Source organism: Heptranchias perlo, chromosome 33, assembly GCF_035084215.1.
Source record: "Heptranchias perlo isolate sHepPer1 chromosome 33, sHepPer1.hap1, whole genome shotgun sequence".
NCBI lineage: Eukaryota > Metazoa > Chordata > Chondrichthyes > Hexanchiformes > Hexanchidae > Heptranchias > Heptranchias perlo.
The window spans coordinates 1,427,693-1,451,541 of NC_090357.1; the positions used below are offsets into that span (position 1 = coordinate 1,427,693).

Below are 23,849 nucleotides of genomic sequence, written 5' to 3' on the forward strand. Positions count from 1 at the left end.
GCAGGTGTTGGTGTGAGGGGTTGTGCAGGGTAGGTGGGTGGGTCCTCGGACTGGGGCTGCGGTTTCGTGTCGGTCTGTCCTCTGGCTTGGCGGGGGTTGGTGGAGGGCAGGGGTTGCCCTATGTGACGCGGTGGCCTCCTGCGTGGGTGAGGGCTCTCCCCCGTGGAGCGCACCTTGGCACCTGCCACAGGCTGCTGGCTGCAACACGCCTGGTTTGAAGGGTCCTGTTTCCCCCAGTGTGGGAAACTGACTGCGTTGAACCTAAAATCCCACACTTCCTCTTTTGACAGCTGCTTCAGCTCATTAACTGACCACAACGAGCAAGTTAAGTGCTCTCAAGTGGAACCCCGCTGGCTTTAATTGCCTGCGGGATTCCCACTTCCCACCAGCGGGGCTTTCGCGCGCAGCCCCGCACGTCAGCGCGGTACCCGGAAGTGGCCGGGATTTCGTCCGAATCCGGTCACGTGATCGGAGATCGGGATTTTCGGGGCCCCCCCGCTGGAAACCCGCAGGTAACCCGACCCTAAAATCGAGCCCAAGGGGTTCAGAGTAAACATGTTCCCACAAAGAAAAAGGATGGGACTGCCAAATCTAGAGCCCCCTGGATGATAAGGAGCTTACAGAGTAAGATAAGGCAAAAAAGGGAAGCTTATGTCAGACACCAAGAGCTCAATACTGCAGAAAGCCTAGAGAAGTATAGAAAGTGCAGGAGTGAAATTAAAAAGGAAATTAGTGAAGCAAAGAGAGGGCATGAAAAAATACTGGTAAGTAAAATTAAGGAAAACCCCAAAATGTTTTATAAATACATAAAGAGCAAGAGGATAAATAAGGAAAGAGTAGGGCCGATTAGAGACCAAAAGGTAACCTATGTGTGGAGGCGGAAGATGTGGGTATGGTTCTTAATGAATACTTTGTGTCTGACTTCACAAAAGAGGGGGGACGATGCAGAGATTGTAGTTAAGGAGGAGGAGTGTGAAATTTAGGATGGGTTAAACATAGTGAGAGGGGAAGTATTAAGAGGTTTAACATCTTTGAAAGTAGATAAATCGCCAGGCCCGGATGAAATGTATCCCAGGCTACTAAGAGAAGCAAGGGAGGAAATAATGGAGGCTCTGACCATCATTTCCAGTCCTCCTTGGCTACAGGCTTGGTACCAGAGGATTGGAGGACTGCTAATGTTGTACCGTTGTTTAAAAAGGGAGAAAGAGATAAACCGAGTAATTATAGGCCAGTCAGTCTAACTTCGGTGATGGGCAAATTATTGGAATCGATTCTGAGGGACAGCATAAATCGTCATTCAGAAAGGCACAGGTTAATCAAGGACAGTCAGCATGGATTTGTTACGGGAAGGTCGTGTCTGACTAACTTGATTGAATTTTTTGAGCAGGCAATAAGGAGGGTCGATGAGGGTAACGCGTTTGATGTATTGTACATGGATTTTAGCAAGGCTTTGACAAGGTCCCACATGGCAGACTGGTCAAAAAAGTAAAAGCTCGTGGGATCCAAGAGAAAGTGGCAAGTTGGATCCAAAATTGTCTCATTGGCAGGTTGCAAAGGGTAATGGTTTACTGGTGTTTTTGCGATTGAAAGGCTGTTTCCAGTGATGTCCCGCAAGGCTCAGTACTAGTCCCTTGCTTTTTGTGGTATATATTAACGATTTGGACCTGAATGTGGGGGCTTGATCAAGAAGTTTGCAGATGATACAAAAATTGGCCGTGTGGTTGATAGTGAGGAGGAAAGCTGTAGACTGCAGGAAGATATCAATGGACTGGTCAGGTGGGCAGAAAAGTGGCAAATGGAATTCAATCCGGAGAAGAGTGAGGTAATGCATTTGGGGAGGGCAAACAAGGCAAGGGAGTACACAATAAATGAGAGGATACTGAGAGGTGTAGAGGAACAAAGGGACCTTGGAGTGCATGTCCACAGATCCCTGAAGGTAGCAGGACAGGTAGATAAGATGGTTAAAAAGGCATACGGGATACTTTCCTTTATTAGCCGAGGCACAGAATATAAGAGCAGGGAGGTTATGCTAGAACTGTATAAAACATTGCTTAGGCCACAGCTTAAGTATTGCGTACGGTTCTGGTCACCACATTACTGGAAAGATGTGATTGTACTAGAGAAAGTACAGAGGAGATTTATGAGGATATTGCCAGGGCTGGAGAATTTTAGCTATGAGAAAAGATTGGATAGGCTTGGGGTTGTTTTCTTTGGAACAAAGGAGGCTGAGAGGAGATTTAATAGAGGTATATAAAATTATGACAGGATTAGATAGAATGGATAGGGAGGACCTCTTTCCCTTAGCAGAGGGGTCAGTGACCAGGGGCACAGATTTAAAGTAATTGGTAGAAGGATTAGAGGGGAGCTGAGGAGAAATGTTTTTACCCAGAGGGTGGTGGAGGTGTGGAACTCACTGCCTGAGAGGGTGGTAGAGGCAGAAACCCTCAACTCATTTAAAAAGTACTTGGATGTGCACTTGAAGTGCCGTAACCTACAGGGCTACGGACCAAGTGCTGGATAGTGGGATTAAGCTGGATAACTCTTTTTTGGCCGGCATGGACACAATGGGCTGAATGGCCTCCTTTTGTGCTGTAACTTTCTATGATTGTACAATGTCCCCCTTTAACTAGCTGCAGCTTTTTAAAGGCAGCTGTAACAGTACTGACTTTCCTTTCCTCCCAGTGGCAATAGCCCTATCAGGAGTAGTATTAACACTCCAAACCTATCCTGCAGAGCAAATGAGGCCCCGGGAGGAAAGCTCAGCAGAGAGCAGTGGAATCACATGGGCAGCCAGTACTCCGCTCTGTTACTAACCCACCAATGGAAGGATAATTGATCCCAATGTACACTGCATATACAATGTAGAGGGAGCATGTAGCCCTACTTTACTTGACGTCAAAATGTTTGATAGATCAGTGTCAAAGTCTTATTCTGTATCTAATCCCTGTTGTATCTGAACTAGGAGTGCTTAATGCAGTAAAGTATTTCATTCTTCACCAGTCATATCTTTTAGTTTAATGAGCACAGACTGCAAACAAAAAATACAAATTTGCTAAGATTACAAATTTGTCAATGAAAATAAACTATTCTGTAAGTGCCAAATTTTTTCCAAATCTTTACCAACTCTGTGCTGTTTGAAGTTGTTTGTACGGTTGGTGATCACTGACCAAAGCAGTATGAAGTACTATTCACATCTATGTCCCTTCAAACCTAACCTTCATCTGTCTCTGTTTCTATATTGTCTCTATATGCCTCTCTCTCTCTCGTTCTGTCTTTGTTTCCCTGATTATCTTTGTCTAGCTTTGGATTTCTGTTTCATTCTTGTTTTTTTTTCTCTCTCTCTTTCCCCCTCTCCTGCTCTTGTCTCTTTCTGAATGAGTTTATTTTTTCCTAACTCTGCCTTAATCCCTGTGTCTGGATTTTAGGCAAGAACATCTGACACTTTTCTTTCCAACGTTTTAATATTTTATACTCATCTATTGGCAGGGCTTTACCCAAGAGATTTGTACATGTTGAGGAAATTCCTATGACAAATCTCAGACAGCAGATGTCCTCTTTAACAGTCATTGTAGTCCAAGTATTCCTGATATTCCATATGCCATGTCTTAGCTTTGTTGCTTTGTCCCATATTGTCTTTCATAATTGATTTATTCAAGGGTTCCACAATGATGTGGATTTGTCACCATCTTTATTTAAAGGGGTGGTTGTGTTTTTGTAAGCGTGATGTTTCACAGTGAGACATGATAATTGTGCCAAAATGCCGCAATACTAGTTGCTAGCTGTATAATCTTTAATTTTTAAAAAATTCATTCATGGCATGTGGGCATCGCTGGCAAGACCAGCATTTATTGCCCATCCCTATTTGCCCTCGAGAAGGTGGTGGTGAGCCGCCTTCTTGAAGCGCTGCAGTTCGTGTGGTGAAGGTTCTCCCACAGTGCTGTTGGGTAGGGAGTTCCATAATTTTGACCCAGCGATGATGAAAGAACAGCGATATATTTCCAAGCCAGGAGGGGAACGTGCAGGTGGTGGTATTCCCATATGCCTGCTGCCCTTGTCCTTCTAGGTCGTGGGTTTGGGAGATGCTGTCGAAGATGCGTTGGCGAGTTGCTGCAGTGCATCTCGTAGATGGTACACACTGCAGCCACGGTGTGTCGTTGGAGGAGGGGGTGAATGTTTAAGGTGGTGGATGGGGTGCCAATCAAGCGGGCTGCTTTGTCCTGGATGGTGTCGAACTTCTTGAGTGTTGTTGGAGCTGCACTCATCCAGGCAAGTGGAGAGTATTCCATCACACACCTGTCTTGTGCCTTGTAGATGGTGGAAAGGTTTTGGGGTGTCAGGAGGTGAGCCACTCGCTGGAGAATACCCAGCCTCTGACCTGCTCTTGTAGCCACAGTATTTATGTGGCTGGTCCAGTTAAGTTTCTGGTCAGTGGTGACCCCCAGGATGTTGATGGTGGGGGATTCGGCAATGGTAATGCCATTGAATGTCATGGGGAGGTGGTTAGACTCTCTCTTGTTGGAGATGGTCATTGCCTGGCACTTGTCTGGAACGAATGTTACTTGCCACTTATCAGCCCAAGCCTGGATGTTGTCCAGTCTTGCTGCACGCGGACACAGACTACTTCATTATCTGAGGGGTTGCGAATGGAACTGAACACTGTGCAATCATCAGTAGACATCCCCACTTCTGACCTTATGATGGAGGGAAGGTCATTGTTGAAGCAACTGAAGATGGCTGGGCCTAGGACATTGCGTTGAGGAACTGCTGCAGCGATGTCCTGGGGCTGAGATGATTGGCCTCCAACAACCACTACCATCTTCCTTTGTGCTAGGTATGACTCCAGCCACCTGATTCCCACTGACGTCAATTTTACTAGGGCTGCTTGATGCCACACTCGGTCAAATGCTGCCTTGATGTCAAGGGCAGTCACTCTCACCTCACCTCTGGAATTCAGCTCTTTTGTTCATGTTTGGACCAAGGCTGTAATGAGGTCTGGAGCAGAGTGGTCCTGGCGGAACCCAAACTGAGCGTCGGTGAGCAGGTTATTGGTGAGTAAGTGGTGTTTGATAGCACTGTCGACAACACCTTCCATCACTTTGCTGATGATTGAGAGTAGACTGATGGGGCGGTAACTGGCCGGACTGGATTTGTCCTGCTTTTTGTGGACAGGACATACCTGGGCAATTTTCCACTTTGTCAGGTAGATGCCAGTGTTGTAGCAGTACTGGAACAGCTTGGCTAGAGGCACGGCTAGTTCTGGAGCACAAGTCTTCAGCACTACAGCTGGGATGTCGTCGGGGCTTATAGCCTTTGTTGTATCCAGTGCACTCAGCCATTTCTTGATATCACATGGAGTGAATCGAATTGGCTGAAAACTGGCTTCTGTGATGGTGGGGATCTCGGGAGGAGGCCGTGATGGATCATCCACTCGGCACTTCTGGCTGAAGATGGTTGCAAACGCTTCAACCTTTTCTTTTGCACTCGCGTGCTGGGCTCTGCCATTATTGAGGATAGGGATGTTCACGGAGCCTCCTCCTTTTAGTTGTTTAATTGTCCATCACCATTCTCGACTGGTTGTGGCAGAACTGCAGAGCTTTGATCTGATCTGTTGGTTGTGGGATCGCTTAGGGGGTGGGTGTGGCACTTAACTTGCCTATTATGGTCAAATCATAGAAGTTTTTCCTGCACTGTATTGCTGATCTTGGGTTTGTGGGGGTTGCACTAATAGCTTCAGCCACCTCTCAAGACAGTGCTCTCATTGTAACCCAAGATGGTTCCTTTCCCTGTGTGACAAACAGTCCTGCCCTTCTTGCCGTCATAGCTTCCAGGAATATATCCAACTCTGCTTCACTGAAATTAGAAACTCCCCTCCTGCTGGTTTTCTGGCTCCCTGGACATCTCCACTCCTCTCCAATATTACCATTTTTCAATTAAGCTGCTACAGACCTTCAATTCCTGCAGCAGCTTGCCATTTTCTGCCTACTCATTTTTGCCCAGTCATTGGTTTTCCAGGAGGATACTGCAGATAATTATGTTAATGAGCTAACCCCAAGAAATCTGCTGGGGTCAGCAGTGAGTTCAGTGGGTGGGCGGAATTGTGCCTCCGTCGCACTTCCACCGACTTAAGCGTGAATTGGGAAATTCAGGTCAGTAGACTCTGGTTGAAGAGTTTCACCTTTGGTGCAGCCTTATCCTGCATGCCTCGCTCTTTTCCTCTTCATCCTGCTGCTGCTCTGCCTCCATCAAAAAGGTATATGGGAATGCCCACAGGGAATGCCATGGTCAGGGCTCAATGAAAGAAGATTGGGAAAAAAGATTTCCCTGCCCAAAACTGCTGAAAGGCAGCTTGTAGAATCCTTTCTTAGCAGCACAGCAGAATTATTTCTTTTCAAACTGCTTCAATTAAAACTGAGATATCAAACAAAGTCCTGCAGGTAACACATGCCTCTTTTATACAAGCTTACGTTAAATCAGGTGCAATACTGGCTTAAATGACAAAATATTTAATGAATTAGGTTATGCCTTTATTATCCTGTCATTTGTATACATCTGATACTTTGGCGTTAGATGTATCTTCCACCTTCCCCCACTTCCGCTGGAATTTAAGGTGTATTTTCGAATGAGTCTCACCCCAAATCCCAATCCCCTCTGCCAGAAATGTGTCATTTTTGCGTCCAAAAGATTATGGAATTTCTAGGCTGCTGTCTCCCATGCCTTTGAAAAAAATCAAGTCACTTTTTTTTAGATGGGTGAGGAGTGGTAGGTGGATAGAGAAAAGCAATCCTGTAATGAATATTAAATCATTAGCAAAGAAGACACAGGCCTTTTACCTAGTCTTCCCTTTCACTCAGTGATTTCTGTATTGACTAGATTTAAAGTGTGTCAGGGCAAAATCCCAGCACCCGTCCATTCTGGAGTTCTGAGAATAAGTACACAAGTATGCTGTCACTTTCCACTAACTGATTTCTGTATCTCCTACAAACATCCTCTCTTTCCCCTGTTCAGTAACTTACTTCCTCCCACTTCCATAAGCACAACCTGCAACTCACCAAAAGGACAAACTGTATTGATGATAGTCAAGATCAGACACTAGGATGCACACTGCAGCATGGTGGGCTGATCTGTCTTAACTTATCATTTTGATTTCCTCTTGTCCTTCATAGTTACGTAGAACAGACTCCCAGTTAAAGTAGCTGAAACACAAATAATCCTTCATGAAGAAGCTGGATAAATATCTAGTTGGGAACAGTACTGCAAGTTGTAAGTTGCAAGTTATTGACTGAGATGGAACTCTATTACTCCTATACTGGGTCAGAGAGGGGGAAGTATTATCTTAGAGGGCAGTAGGCCAAGATTCAGTCATGAAGATGAGGCAATGGATGAATATTTTGGTGTTTTGCTTCATTATGTCTGGGTTAGAATCTACTTCCTTAATGGTTTCTCTCTATCTACCCTATTTCTCCTGGTGGGAGAGTCCAGAATAAGGGGGGGATAACCTTAAAATTAGAGCTGGCCATTCAGGGGTGATGTCAGGAAGCACTTCTTCACACAAAGGGTGGAAATCTGGAACCCTCTCCCCCAAAAAGCTGTTGAGGCTGGGGGACAATTGAAAATTTCAAAACTGAGATTGATAGATTTTTGTTAGGCAAGGGTATTAAGGGTTATAAAACCAAGGTGGGTAGATGGAGTTAAGATGCAGATCAACCATGATCTATTTGAATGTGGAACAGGCCTGAGGGGCTGAATGGCCTACTCCTGTTCTTATGTTCCTTTCATTTGGTATCAAAGTGCATCAGTATATTGAAACACAAATAGCACTCAACCAAGCCTCTTCATAACCTCTTACACTAATGATGGCTTATCAGAGGAGAGTAATGGAGTATAATCACTAATCTCTAATAATGAATTTTCAAGAATGGTGCCACTTTTCCACACAAACTTGCTTCTTCCTGTTCATGTGATGGAACATCGAAATTGAGTTGAGAGCTCTCAGATCCTGTAGTTCCATAATATCCTGACTGGAAAGCTTTTCTGGTAACCTGTCATTGTCATCCATGCTCTTTTACTTGTTTATAATAATGCTTTCTCTCCTATCTGACAGCATTCATAAATAAATTCATTAACACAGATCTGATCTGTTTATGTGTGCAAAGCTGCAGAACCTGCCAGACTCCACAGACATGAATCTGTGATGGATAGTAGATTATTTTTTTCCTTCCTTACATTTCTGCACATTTTCTTGCAGGGGCAAGATCTATGGGTGCCGTGCACCCTCTAGTACCTCAACCAAATGATAATTCTTCCTGTGTGAGCCTAGATAGTGAATCTCAGCAGGCTGTTTCACCAAAGAGGACTTCATACCCAATCCTGTCCTCACCCAAGACACACCATGCATACTTCCAGCAGAGGCACTGGATAGTGATTAGGAGAAAGAACCATAATTTGCTTTTCCCTTCCATAGCCTGGGTGCACTGAGATCAGTATGCACCCCAAGGCTGCCCTGGTTGAGATCAGTTAAACAGGGATCAAAACTAGCCTATATTGCTCAATTACTCATTGTTTTTCTACTATGAGGAAGGCATAATCATAGTACTGTCACTGGGGCATTCAATGCACCAGCTAGTAGGTGTTTGGAGTGACAATGGCAAAAGTCTGTCATGAGTTCATGTCTGCCCTTTTAGGTCCAGGAGATAGATGGTCATGGAATAGAGATAATAGTCAAAAAGTTGCAACAAAAACAAGTTAATATCAACAGAATAAAGTGACACCAGAGTTTGATTTCAAAGGAGAAGAAGCTATAATGAATTTATAATCCGTAGAAATATCTAAAAATGTTCTGGACCATTTCACCAAGGTAGGTTCTGCAATACCAACACTGTTTACACTCCGCTAAAGACTATTTTTAATTGCTAATTTCCTCTAATCACATTAATCATGAGACAGCGACTAAGTTTTTCAATATTTTAATTTTCTGGCTCAGTCAGTGTGTGCTACAGTGATGTTGTTAGCAGCTGCCACATTGACGTAGCGCCCCACTCTCATTGAAGACCTAACCCACTCACACTGAAGTAGCGTCCACTCATGCACCAACCACACCCTTACAATAACCCAGCCTGTTAAACTCGGGGATAAATTTTCTTGCCGTTCCGCTGGACTCCTGCTACAACTCTGGCCAACAGTGTTATGTTTTTCTGCAAGGTAACATAAATACATGCATCAATTAATTTGTGACAGATAATCTGAATTTAGAGTTGGTGATGTTTAAAAATGAGTGAGTTTTTATTACAACTAAGATTCTGGCCTAACAATGAGTCTCTGTTGCACATTTGACCAGACCCCTAGCCAAATCCAGGCTGAAAATCTACACAATGCCTGGTCTGGCCCCTGTTAAGCTCTTCATCCAGCCCATCTGATTCGATTAAGCTCTAATTAAAGCAGAGCAGAGTTGTCTTTTAGAGCTGCTGTACCACCTGACTACATGACTAGCATGTTTATCACATCTTTGACATGGCATTAGGGCAGCCATCTTTTGCCAAGTCCAAATCTGATAGGGTAGATAAAAGGAACATGGGATTGGGATCATGAGTCCATTTATGATATTTTCTTTGTTGATAATGAAAATGAATTCTTGTACTGCTGCATTGTCCCTGAATCTCCTTATATTTTGTAACATGAAAGGTGTTATATCACTTTAGTTCTTGTAATTGTTGAAAACCTAAATAACTAGGGGCTAAAATTCCATGGGGATTCCAGTGGTCCCCTGCAGTCTCCGCCATTTATGCTGGGTCTCCAGCAGTTCCCTAGGGAGTCCGCTGGTTTCCCGTTGAAGTTGCAGTGGGAGACAGGTGGAATCCCTGTAGAATTTCAGCCTGGCGGCATTTTCACAACAGACACTAAAATAAAAGTCATTTTTATATTTATAAGATGGATTTTTTTTGTCTTCCATTTACACCGTAGAAATTTCCAGACACACTCAAAAACAGGCTGTCCACTCCTATTTGTTCTAAACTCTAAGTCATAATCTAGTATATTGCTATCCTGTTGCCTTCCAAAGCCAAGGAGAATCACATGAGGTTACCCGATAAAACTGAAGTAAACTGGAGAGGGTTCTCTGTTTGAACTCTGGACAAGCTACAAATTTGCTTAGCTATTTGAGCAAGTGAAAACATTCTGAGACATAGGGAGCTAAGGCGTATGTACAAGAGTAGTCTGAAACACGGAAGCCAAAATTATCTACAGTAAAAAAAAGAGTAAAGATACCCCCAAAAATTAACAGATATTACTGGTGACTTTGATCGTGCGATCTAGGTGTTGTGGGTGAGGCGGAAAACAGGTTGAAGGGATTCAAACAGGGAGTTGTGGGAGAGGTATACATGGCGTTGGGAGGCAGTGACGTTCAAAGACCTTGGAGTGGGAAGGGAGGTTGGAGATGGGATGGTAGTTGGAGGGGTCTAAAGGAGTGAGGTAAACAATCAATATGTTAACACATTATACCACCCAGACTCATAATAGCCATTGCGTTGTAAAAGGTACCACAGTGAGCACAATCGTGGGTTTAAAAGACTGGGGGAACAATGCTTAGCTTGAAGCACCAGATCAGTCACTGTAGTTCCACACAGTTTTAAGTGTTAACTTGAATTCAATTTGGATCCCATCTATGTTAGTTCTTCCAGTCCTTGAATGTTACTCTGATCTAATGGCTATCTACAAAGGTGAAGTCTTTGGAAGTGTGCAATTCTACTCCTAGCAATTCCTAGAATATTAAAAAATGAACATCCTACCCACCCCCCCCCCCAGCCCAGAAGGTCCCAACAGGTAATAAATTATCAGAATAAGGCCAGGAGCACCACTTCCAAACCGCACATACACAGCAACCGGAAACTTAACCATTTTAAAACAAGGTTTCAGAAAACTGAATCCTGAAAATATATCCATATATCAGCAATTCAATGTCCTGGTCTAGAAAACATATCTGATGCATTTATGCATGTTGATTCAGAAATGATAGTATATTATTCATGTCTTGAAGTATCTATGAATGTGCTTTCTTAAAGCTAAGAAAGTAAATAAAAACGAATGCTATAGCATGACACGGTTTTGCTGCTGTTACGGTATGTTTGCTAAAAATAAAGGTTTCAGCTTTTCTTGAAACCTGAATATTTGCATTCCAAGGATAAATTCATCTGAGAAAATAAATTGCTGACAGACAAAACATTTGCCTCTCTTGGCAGCATAGACCATGTTAAGGAGACTGTAATTATTGGAACTTATTCTCTGCCTTTCTGTGAATGTGCTGTCTTTGTCCCTGCTGTCCTCCCTTTCTCTTTGTCTAGTTCCCTCTCTCTTATTTTGTTTCTCTCTCACTGATTTTCTGAGTTTCTCTTTGTCTCTCATACTCTTTCTCTCTGTTTACTCCCCATATTTCCTATGCTTCTCTAGCTGTTTTTCTCACACACTCATTCTCATTTCCTTTCTCTTTCTCACTTCCTCGCTGTTTCTCTCTCAGTTCTTTTTGCTCTCTGTTTCTTCCAGTTTTTACCTCTCTATCTCTGTCTTTAGCTCTTTCATTCTTTCTGTCTTGCACATATTGCCCTAGATTTTTTTTGTCTTTAGCATCCAGTTTTAGGCATTCCCAGTGGGCAAAGCTCTTATCAGAAATTTGTGTGCGCTGTTCGCGATCTTCCGTCCATCGTGGACAACTCTTGCCAGAATTTCTGATAGGCTCTCCCAAAGTTTATGCCTAGATATTGACATTGAAAGTCCAGGCCACTTTGTTTCACTCCATTTCTCTCTCACTCTTTCTATTTATGTCTCACGTTGTTTCTCAATCTCATCATCTCAGCCTATCTTGTAGTCTGTTTTTCTTTGTTCCCTCGTTGCTCTGTTTCTCACTCCATTTGTGATATTTTTATATCTCTACTCAACAACTAAGTACTTTTAAGAGCTTATTGCAAAAATCTCTAATGTTGATAGAGCCACATGTTCAATAGCACTGATTTATTTGCTCTTGTCATCTTTACTTCTGCAATGCTAGATTGCTTTATTAAACTTTGTTCTATCCCACCCACAGCACATTCATGGAACCACAGTATCTATTTCTATTTTCTGCATATCACTGTAAAGATGAATTTGATCTGTTTGTCCTGATGACTCCTCATACACAGTAAGTGAAAAGATAATAGGAGCACCTTTATCTAGGCCAGGACTATCTAAATTTTTCTACAGTACATCACTGCTGGTTTATCAGTGCTTTCCAACTGCTCTACTTTATCATTTTATGCCTCAAATTAAGCCCGAAGTATCACAAGATCATCACAAATCAGAGCCTGGGGGTGACTCATCCACCACATACTCTTCTCTCTTCTAGTATTTGTTCTCACTAATCCTCCTCACCCCTTCTGCACCCACTCATTCCAATCTCTGGCTGCCTGACTATAAACAAACTGAAGCTTGGTTAGATTGCTGCCTCTGAAGAGGGATAAAGCAAACATAATGCCCGTTTAATAATGCACAGAATGACATTCTCTCTATCCACAAACTCTGAACTGTTGTTGCTGCTGAATGTCTTCTATTTTAGTTTTCTCTGTAATTATCTGGGTTCTCATGACCAGGACTTCACTCAGAGTTTCAGGATTTCCATTCTGTGATCTCAGGGTGAGAGGGAAGAATTTGAGAAAAATTTAAAATCCTTTTTTCCTCCTTCCCAAAATAAACATAAAATAAAAGCATAAAACAAAAATGATTAACTAGAGAAGGTGAAAAATATGGGATCCTTGAATTAGTGCAAGAGATGAGCCTGATTATAGTGAGAAAGATGACATACTCTTGGCACACTATCTCTTCACAGGGTCTGCATTTGACGTTTCTACGCATTCCCCAACTGAGAGTCATTTGGACATGGATACCTGGTGAGAAAAACTCCCAGATCTATTATCAGCCAGGGCAGCAGTATGGGTGGGATAATCAGTGTCAGGACCCTTGGGCTAAGGAGGGAAAAAAAAAATCAGTCGAGCTTCACATTCCCGATTGCTGTCAGTAACCTCCATGGTAGAAGTGCATGTGTGTGGACATCAGCTGAGGACATGACTGGATTTGGCTGTGATGCTCTGCATGGATGGAAAACCTGCTGATTCTCACTCCCTAGGCTCACACATGAAAAATGATCACTTGAGTGAGGTAGCAGAGGGTAACCAGCACCCAACAAATTACGCCAAGCAAGAGGTTACACTGTCAGGAAAAGGGACAATATTGGGGGGAAAAGTAAGTTCCCAGGTCTGAGTATGCTGTTTCTTTATTCAGTACTAGAGTTTCTGCTGGATGGCTTGTCAGGTTTTAATAATGCAAGCTGCAGTGCAGCAGATATGAAACACAATTAAACTATCAACACATTTCACTGATCTGTCTGTCAGTTACAGTTAGAAACAGGTGCAGTAAGCTAAGACTCTATCTAGTTTCCATAACAACAGGGGTAATTTTACAAATCTGTGCTGCCAGTGGAAAGCTTCACCTACCGGCAGCGCAAATCAGAAATTTGAGCGCATACCAGCTGTGACTTTACAACCAATAAAGTCTTGGGCAGTGCGCACCTGAATTTCTATTTCTAAGGCTACTCACCAACACTCCAGAATCATAAAATTACCCCTAACATGTTTTCCCATTTTGTACGGCAACACCATTGAGCACGAATAAGGGCTCCTTCTCCACTGTAATCCGGATCAAAATTCTTGCTTTCTGACCCTCTCACCAATCCTGTCCACATCCTGTGTTGCACTAAAACCCTGAAGTTGAATTTCAAAGACACTCAATCCATCCCTCTCTCCCGGCACACAATTCAAACCTGCTCGTTCCTTCCCACAATATTTTCAAGGGATCTACAGACTCTTTGACACGATTGTCATTTCTATTGATTTCAATAGAAATGATAATTGAGCTGACGATCCTCCCCGCCGGTTCACCACCCGGCCCGCCCCGCCGGTTCACCGACCGGCCCTCCCCGCCGGTTCACTGCCCGGCCCGCCCCGCCGGTTCACCGCCCGGTCCGGCCCGCCCTGCCAGTTCACCCTGTGGTCCGCCCCACCCGCCCAGTCCACCCCACCGGTTCACTACCGGGTCCGGCCTGCCCCACCGGTTCACTGCCCGGTCCACCCCGCCCAAGCAGTGGAGGTGAAAATTACCCAAAATATGCTACTTGGGCCACTGATTTATAGTGCCCGAAAAAGGGAAATTCTGTTTTTATTGCTTAGAATTTTGGAATTTATAGTGTTTTGGGGATTAAATTTGGTAACTTGGACCCTTTTTCCATGAAAATTGAATGTGTAGCCCTTATTATTATATGTTTCTTTGCATATGCATTTAACTTTTATCTTTTACTTTTTTTTTAGAAGCTCAGGAAATGCAGAAAATTGTGGGAAGATGTTTGCAGTTCCAGTAGTGGGAAGTGGGATGTACAGTTCATGGGGTTTGGCAATAATGGAGGGTTGAGGTTGAGGTTTAGGTATTATTGGGGTGGTGCTGGCTTTTCTAAAACTGAGGGGTGGTGCTGGAGCCTGGCAATACTATGATGGGGAGGAATGAGTGGTCAGAGCAGGAGTAGTAAAAGGTGACAGGAGAGAGAGTAGGTATGGGCATTTGGGGAAGGAGGGAGTAGAAGCGAGTGGCTAGTGGCAGAAAGACACGAACGTTCAGAGTAGAAGCTACAAAATCTGGTAGGAAAGAGCAGGAAGGGGAAGGTAGGGGCATTCAGGCAGGATGTGGTAGAAGGAAGTAGTATCAGCCTTGGCGCAGCATCAGTACTCTCACTTCTGAGTTAGAAGGTTGTTAGTTCAAATCCCACTCCAGGATTTGAGTGTACAATCTAGGCTGATATTTCAGTGCAGTACCAAGGAAGTGCTGCACAGTCAGAGTTGTCCTTTTTTAAATGAATGTTAAACCAAGGCCCCATCTGCTTGCTCAGGTGGACGTAAAAGATCCCACAGCAATATTTGAAGAAAAGCAGAGGAGTTCTCCGAGGAACAATATTTATCCCTTAACCAACACTGCTAAAAACAGATTAACTGGTCATTCATCTCTTTGCTGTTCGTGGAATCTTGTTGTGTGCAAATTATCTGCTTTATTTGCCTATATTACAACAGTAATCATACTTCAAAAGTGAGTCACTGGTTGTAAAATGCTTTGGGATATCCTGAGGATGAGAAATATACTATATAAATACATATTCTTTCTTTCTTTAGTCCTAAATTTCAGTAAGCAGTAGTGGGGAAAGGAAGGGCGAAGGAGGAATGGCAGAAGGCTGGGCAACAAGGTGAAACAACAGACCTAATGGAAATACAGCTGGAAGGGCCATATCACATGTTCATCTCTGGCCAGAGATAAGTGGCAGGAAAGGCTGGTGCCACAGCGCCACCTAACCGGGAGGTTAAGCTGGGAGGACTAAATAGCACCATTAATCACCCCACTGAAATCGGCAAGAATTTTCTGTATGATCGAAAAAGCGTAACGGAAATAGTGTGAGTGTGACAGAAAATCATGTTAGAATGAATTATTGCAGTGTTACTTGACAGGAAGTGCATGCATATACTTGCTTTTAATATATTATTGGCAAATCCATTCTCTGCTGGTGTCATAGTGAGTTGGAGAATAAATTGTTTTATAACAGTAGAGGTGTTATCAATAAAGCGTGATGGGGCAAGTATTACAGGAACAATACCACATATATTTATGCACAATACTTCAGGGTGCCAAAATTGCTTGGCTATCCTGGCAGACTCCTGCCGTAATTCCAGTGGGAGTATAGCGGATTGGCCACAAACTCCACTGGGAACTGATTACACCAGGTTCCAGACTAACGTTGTCTCAGAGGGGTGGTGCCAAGGACAGGGACTCCCTACGGTAGCCATTCCGATGTCCTCAGCTTAGGAGCAATCAGGGTATCTTTGGAGGACAGCTTACCCAGTCAGGAGAAATGTACTGCCCTCAGGATCGCCGTTGGTGATGCCCATCTTGGGGATTTAGGCCAAGCGTGCGTTCGCCTTACGAAAGTCTTGCGTATACCATGCACCTCCAGTGTAATTGCTGGGATCATGACCCGAGGATTTTCGGCTCCCTAATATATTACTAGATGATCTCCTATGGTTTTGCTCACAATGAGTCAGGCCACATTGAAGTGTGACATCTGAAGTGTGATGGGAAGAAAGTGTGACATTTACAGGAATTGCATGCGAGACACAAGTCTTCTAATATTTACATGAATGCTGAAGGGTTCAAATACCGGGACACCACAAGTTAGGAAGCTAGACATGAGAAACCAAGGGATTATTTTTATACAAAATATAACAGATCTGTACAATAAGTGACTAGGGAAGGCCATCGAACTAGACAGTATGTGGGTTTAAGAGACAATTAGATGCATTTCTGGAGAGAGAACAATTGAGGGATATGGTGGATCTCATTTATGAGAAAAGGATGTTTCTTTTTGACCTAATTTTTTTTTATCACAAATTTTATTATGTTCTAAAGATTTTTATTCCCACAAACAGAATCAGGACTGTGGCTTTATATAAATGGCGTGGATCACCAAAACAAACATTATTAGATCTTGCATACTGGGAAGCACTCCTAATCCAAAAGCCAGCATTAACATGGGAAAGGTTATAAGTGTGACCTTTCTGTTGGCAGAGAAATGTATTGAGGCAGGCATTTTTAATCACTGGACTGCAGCCCCCTGGGGGTCTGTGAAGTTATTAGGGTTTTTTGAGGTTGCATTGTAGTTTGTTTATGAATGTGAAATATACATGTCTTAATGATTTTGCCCAAAAGGGACTAAAGACCCACGAAAGGTTAAGCCCCTCACATCAGGTTATGTCAACTCTTAAGATTCTTAACTCTTCCTTTCTCTTTTTCCGTAACTTCAAATTTTGGTAGCTTCTATACGCTCATCATCTTAAGCTATCAATGAATCAGTGGGTTAATGTATTGCCTATTGTGATACTGAGCAATACAAACCAGGAAGCCCTAGGTTTGATTCTTGGTTTGTGCTGAATTACCCAGTTTGATCCATGGTGGCAAAAGTGGCAATAAAGTTAAGCTCAGCACTCTAGATTAGGCAGGATAAATCAGCCAGGGTTCCCACCCCTGGTTGCTATCCAGTGACACCTGTTGGAAAGTGCACGTCTGGATGTCAGGTAAGACAGGATCTGACGAAAGGTCATCGACCTGAAACGTTAACTCTGTTTCTTTCTCCACAGATGCTGCCTGACTTACTGGGTATTTCCAGCATTTTCTATTTTTATTTCAGATTTCCAGCATTCGCAGTATTTTGCTTTTAAAGACAGGAATTGGCTTGGTTGTAAAGTCACCTGTTGTTGAATAGCCTGTTGACACTTCCTATCAAGGCTCAGACATGAAGAATGGTGAGGAACTGGAGGGCATTTAGAGCCTGTGCAAATGTATCCTGGCAAGAGTCTGTGCCACAGGAGAAGTGGAACAAAATGGGAAAACAACCATAAAAGAAATGCTTTAATTTTGAAAATGACCCCGATAGCATGCATAGCACGAGTATTAACACACTGCAAAATGGGGCTCAATGATCCAGGTCCACAGGCACAGTTCCCCATCTGGTAAGTTCTCAATTTTTCTCAATCTTTTTTGGGTCGGTAAGCGAGTTGTGGGGAGCAGAGGTGCCAAATTTTTCTCTTGGGGAGAAATAAAGGAAAAAAACCCATAGATGGGACACCCTTGGCTGTATGTGTTCCTCTGAGTGTTGTGTCTGACCCCTCGGGACAGTCACCTGTGCCAACTAAACAATTTAAGTTGTAAATTCCTTCTCAGTGAATACTCTACCATATTTCACCCAGTTTATAGCCTAAATGCACAATCATCTTATGTGCTAAGAAAGAACTTGCATTTATATGGACCCCACAGCTTACGAAACTGCAGACAGACAAGCAGGGCTAGAAGGTAGTGCAGGAGTCCCCTGGGGGCATTTCATTCTCTGATCTGTATTCTGTTCTGAATACTGGTGTGGGAGAGGGTTCCTCTGGGTAGTGCAGCCAGTGCCAAGCCCATGGGTGGCTCGGCTATATAGGGGGTGCGGGGAGAAAGGTCAGGAGAGCAATAGTGATAGGGGATTCTATAGTTAGGGGAACAGATCGGTGTTTCTGCGGCCGCAGACATGATTCCAGGATGGTATGTTGCCTCCCTGGTGCCAGGGTCAAGGATGTCACTGAGCGGCCGCAGAATATTCTGGAGTGGGAGGGGGAACAGTCAGAGATCATGGTCCATATCGGTACCAATAACATAGGTAGAAAGAGGAATGAGGTCCTGCAGGCAGATTTTAGGAAGTTAGGAAAGAGATTAAAAAGCAGAACCTCAAAGTTAGTAATCTCCAGATTACTCCCGGTGCCACACGCTAGAAAGTATAGAAATAGGAGGATAAAGCAGATGAATGCGTGGTTGGAGAGATGGTCCAGGAGGGAGGGCTTTAGATTCCTGGGGCATTGGGACCAGATCTGGGGGAAATGGGACCTGTACAGGCCGGACGGGTTGCACCTCAACCAATGTCCTTGCGGGGAGGTTTGCTAGTGCTGTGGGGGAGGGTTTAAACTAATTTGGCAGGGGGATGTAGCATTGGAAAGGTGCACAAAGGATTGGGACAGAGAGATAGCACTAGAATAAGAAATAGTACGATATTAGGTGGGATCAGACTAAGAGAGTACAAGAAAGTCTAAGATTGGTTTACAGTGCATGTGTGTAAACGCACGAAGCGTGGTAAATAAGGTTGGTGAGCTGCAGGCGCAAATAGCTACATGGGAATATGATGTCGGGGCAATAACAGAGACCTAGCTCAAAAAAGGGCAGGATTGGGTACTAAATACTCCTGGATACAAGTTGTTCAGGAAAGAAAGGGAAGGAAAGAAAGGAGGAGGGTGGTGGCAATATTGATTAAGGAGAATATTGCAGTGCTGGAGAGAGAGGATGTCCTGGAGGGATCAAGGACATAATCTATTTGATTAGAGTTAAGAAACAATAGAGGTGCCATTACACTACTGGATGTATTCTATAGGCCACCAACTAGTGGGAAGGAGATAGAGGTACAAATTTGCAGGGAAAGTACAGAGAGGTGCAAAAGCCATAGAGTAGTGAAAGCGGGGGACTTCAACTATCCGATTATAAACTGGGATAGTAATAATACAAGGGGCAAAGAGGTGGAGGAATTTTTGAAGTGTCTTGAGGAGATATCAAGAAACGGCTGAGTGCACTGGATACAGCAAAGGCTATGGGCCCTGACAACATCCCGGCTGTAGTGCTGAAGACTTGTGCTCCAGAACTAGCTGCGCCTCTAGCCAAGCTGTTCCAGTACAGCTACAACACTGGCATCTACTCGACAATGTGGAAAGTTGCCCAGGTATGTCCTGTCCACAAAAAGCAGGACAAATCCAATCCAGCCAATTACCGCCCCATCAGTCTACTCTGAATCATCAGCAAAGTGATGGAAGGTGTTGTCGACAGTGCTATCAAGCGGCACTTACTCACCAATAACCTGCTCACCGATGCTCAGTTTGGGTTCCGCCAGGACCACTCGGCTCCAGACCTCATTACAGCCTTGGTCCAAACATGGACAAAAGAGCTGAATTCCAGAGGTGAGGTGAGAGTGACTGCCCTTGACATCAAGGCAGCATTTGACCGAGTGTGGCACCAAGGAGCCCTAGTAAAACTGAAGTCAATGGGAATCAGGGAGAAAACTCTCCAGTGTCTGGAGTCATACCTAGCACAAAGGAAGATGGTAGTGGTTGTTGGAGGCCAATCATCTCAGCCCCAGGACATTGCTGCAGGAGTTCCTCAGGGCAGTGTCCTTGGCCCAACTATCATCAGCTGCTTCATCAATGACCTTCCCTCCATCATAAGGTCAGAATTGGGGATGTTTGCTGATGATTGCACAGTGTTCAGTTCCATTTGCAACCGCTCAAAAAATGAAGCAGCCCGAGCCCGCATGCAGCAAGACCTGGACAACATCCAGGCTTAGGCTGATAAGTGGCAAGTAACATTCGTGCCAGACAAGTGCCAGGCAATGACCATCTCCAACAAGAGACAGTCTAACCACCTCCCCTTGACATTCAACGGCATTACCATCGCCGAATTCCCCACCATCAACATCCTGTGGGTCACCATTAACCAGAAACTTAACTGGACCATCCATATAAATACTGTGGCTACAAGAGCAGGTCAGAGGCTGGGTATTCTGCGGCGAGTGATTCACCTCCTGACTCCCCAAAGCCTTTCCACCATCTACAAGGCACAAGGCAGGAGTGTGATGGAATACTCTCCACTTGCCTGGATGAGTGCAGCTCCAACAACACTCAAGAAGCTCGACACCATCCAGGACAAAGCAGCCCGCTTGATTGGCACCCCATCCACCACCCTAAACATTCACTCCCTTCACCACCGGCACACAGTGTCTGCAGTGTGTACCATCCACAGGATGCACTGCTGCAACTCGCCAAGGCTTCTTCAACAGCACCTCCCAAACCCGCGACCTCTGCCACCTAGAAGGACAAGAGCAGCAGGCACATGGGAACAACACCACCTGCACGTTCCCCTCCAAGTCACACACCATCCCTACTTGGAAATATATCGCCGTTCCTTCATCGTCGCTGGGTCAAAATCCTGGAACTCCCTTCCTAACAGTACTGTGGGAGAACCTTCACCACACGGACTGCAGCAGTTCAAGAAGGCGGCTCACCACCACCTTCTCAAGGGCAATTAGGGATGGGCAATAAATGCCGGCCTCGCCAGCGATGCCCACATCCCATGAATGAATAAAAAAAAAGAACTTTCTTGACCAGCCCAACGAGGAAGGAGGCATTGCTGGATTTGGTTCTGGGGAATGAGGCGGGCCAAGTGGAGCAAGTGTCAGTGGGGGAACATTTACGGAACAGCGATCATGGTATCATAAGGTGTAGAATAGCTACGGAAAAGGATATGGACCACTCTAAAGTAAAAATCCTCAATTGCATGAGGACCAATTTCAGTGGGTTGAGAACAGATCTGGCCCGGGTAAATTGGAATCAAAGATTGGCAGGCAGAACTGTCATTGAACAGTGGGCTGCCTTTAAAGAGGAGATGGTTTGGGTACAGTCTAGGTACAATCCCACGAGGGAGCAAGGTAGGGCAACTAAAGCCAGAGCTCCCTGGGTGACAAAAGAGATAGAGAGTAAGATGAAGCAGAAAAAAGGGGTGTATGACAGATTTCAGGTTGATAACACAAGTGTGAACCAGGTTAAAAATAGAAAGTTCAGTGGGGAAGTGAAAAAGAAAACAAGACGGGCAAAGAGAGAGTATGAGAATAGACTGGCGGACAACATAAAAGGGAATCCAAAAGTCTTCTATAGGCATGTAAACAGTAAACGGTTGGTAAGAGGAGGGGTGGGGCCAATTAGGAACCATAAAGGAGATCTACTCATGGAGGCAGAGGGCATGGCCAAGGTACTAAATGAATACTTTGCATCTGTCTTTATCTAGGAACATGCTGCCAGAGTCTCAGTAAAGGAAGATGAAGTTAAGATACTGGATGGGCTAAAAATTGATTAAAAAGGAGGTACTAGAAAGGCTAGCTGTACTTAAAGTAGTCAAGTCACCCGGTCCAGATGGGATGCACCCTAGGTTACTGAGGGAAGTAAGGGTGGAAATTGCGGAGGTACTGGCCAAAATCTTCCAAACATCCGTAGATACGGGGGTGGTGCCGGAGGCCTGGAGAATTGCAAATGTTATACCCTTGTTCAAAAAAGGATAAGGATAAACCCAGCAACTACAGGCCAGTCAGTTTAACCTCGGTGGTAAGGAAACTTTTCGAAACAATAATCTGGGACAGAATTAGCAGTCACTTGGACAAGTGTGCATTGATTAGGGAAAGCCGGCATGGATTTGTTAAAGACGAATCTAACTAACATGATAGAGTTTTTTGATGAGGTAACAAAGAGGGTAGATGAGGGCAATGCAGTTGATGTGGTGTATATGGACTTTCAAAAGACGTTTGATAAAGTGCCGCACAATAGGCTTGTCATCAACATTGAAGCCCATGGAATAAAAGGGGGCAGTAGCAGCATGGATACAGAATTGGCTAAGTAACAGGAAACAGAGAGTAGTGGTGCATGGTTGTTTTTTGGACTGGAGGGAGGTGTACAGTAGTGTTCCCAGGGGTCAGTGCTGGGACCACTGCTTTTCTTGATATATATTAATGACTTGGACTTGGGTATACAGGGCACAATTTTAAAATTTGCAGATATCACAAAACTTGGAAGTGTGGTAAACAGTGAGGAGGATAGTGATAGACTTCAAAAGGATATAGACAGGCTGGTGGCATAGGCAGACACATGGCAGATGAAATTTAACGCCATTTCAGTAGGAAGAATGAGGAGAGGCAATATAAACTAAAGGGCACAATTCTAAAAGGGGTACAGGAACAGAGAAATCTGGGGGGTCTATGTACACAGATTGTTGAAGGTGGCAGGACAGGTTGAGAAAGTGGTTAAAAAAGCTTACGGGATCCTGGGCTTTATAATTAGAGGCATAGAGTGCAAAAGTAAGGAAGTCATGATGAACCTTTATAAAGCACTGGTTCGGCCACAGCTGGAGTATTGTGTCCAGTTCTGGACATCGCACTTTAGGAAAGATGTGAAGGCCTTTGAGAGGGTGCAGAAGAGATTTACTAGAATGATTCCAGGGATGAGGGACTTCAGTTATGTGGATAGACTGGAGAAGCTGGGGTTGTTCTCCTTGGAACAGAGAACTTTGCGAGGAGATTTGATAGAGGTATTCAAAATCATGAAGGGTCTAGTCAGAGTAGATAGAGAGAAACTGTTCCTATTGGCAGAAGGGTCAAGAACCGGAGGACATAGTTTTAAGGTGATTCGCAAAAGAACCAAAGGTGACATGAGGAAAAACTTTTTACACAGCGAATGGTTATGATCTGGAATGCACTGCCCGAGGGGATGGTGGAGGCAGATTCAATCATGGCCTTCAAAAGGGAACTGGATAAGTACTTGAAAGGAAAAAAATTGCTGGGCTACAGGGATAGGACGGGGGAGTGGGACCAGCTGGATTGCACTTGCATAAAGCCACCACGGACTCAATGGGCAGAATGGTCTCCTTCCATGATGTAACCTTTCTATGATTCTATATTACATTCTTCTGTATTGATGTTTCTGAGTTGTATTAATCTGTTGTGAATTGGTCATCTTTGTGTTGTGTTACTGGCTGTATTGTTAATCATTCTGTTATATTCTCTTTTTATTCTATGATCTATTGTTACTCTATTAATCTGTTAAACAGTTACTCAATATTATTCTTTGTTAACTCTTACTCTGTTGTATGTCTCTGTATTGGTACTTTGTTACTGTGTGACATATTGTTTCTCTACTTTGTTCCTGTATTCTACTTTCTGTATTACTGTACATGGTTACTCTGCAGTATTACTCCTGTATTATTACTCACGGATACATTGCTTTTGCTGGTTGTGTTCTGCGGGGGCTGGTCTCTGTTGCAGTGGGTGGGATTTGGCCAGTTCTCAATGCCTCGCCTCCCTCTTTCCTCTTTCCCTCTCTCCTGAGCTGCTGCTTCTCTTGGTCTCTCTCATTCTCCTCCCGAGTCTCCAGGTGGAAACATGTCTTCAGCAGCCACACCGGGACCAGCATCAGTAAGCGGGAGTCTCTGCCTCACCCTGATAACTCTCATCCTCCCCATCCCAGGTAAGAAATGTCCAATAAGCGTCACCCCGCCCCGAGGCGGGTGGGGGGAGCTCTCGCCGACTCCAATATCTGCCGATACCGGATCGCACCATTTGTAGATTTCACGGA

At 44.2% G+C, this 23,849-nt stretch overlaps 1 protein-coding gene across 2 annotated transcripts in view; it reads left to right on the forward strand.

Moving 5' to 3' along the window:
* Window positions 1-23,546: 23,546 nt before the first annotated feature.
* Window positions 23,547-23,849, forward strand: part of LOC137301378 (cell surface glycoprotein MUC18-like) — a 117,118-nt gene continuing 116,815 nt past the window's right edge. Inside the window, exon 1 of one of the 2 annotated variants that reach the window (XM_067970838.1) lies at window positions 23,547-23,741. In XM_067970838.1, the coding sequence (XP_067826939.1) occupies window positions 23,657-23,741 (85 nt within the window). In that variant the 5' untranslated portion in view covers window positions 23,547-23,656. The remainder of the gene's footprint in view (window positions 23,742-23,849) is intronic. The other variant, XM_067970837.1, reaches the window with a different exon arrangement.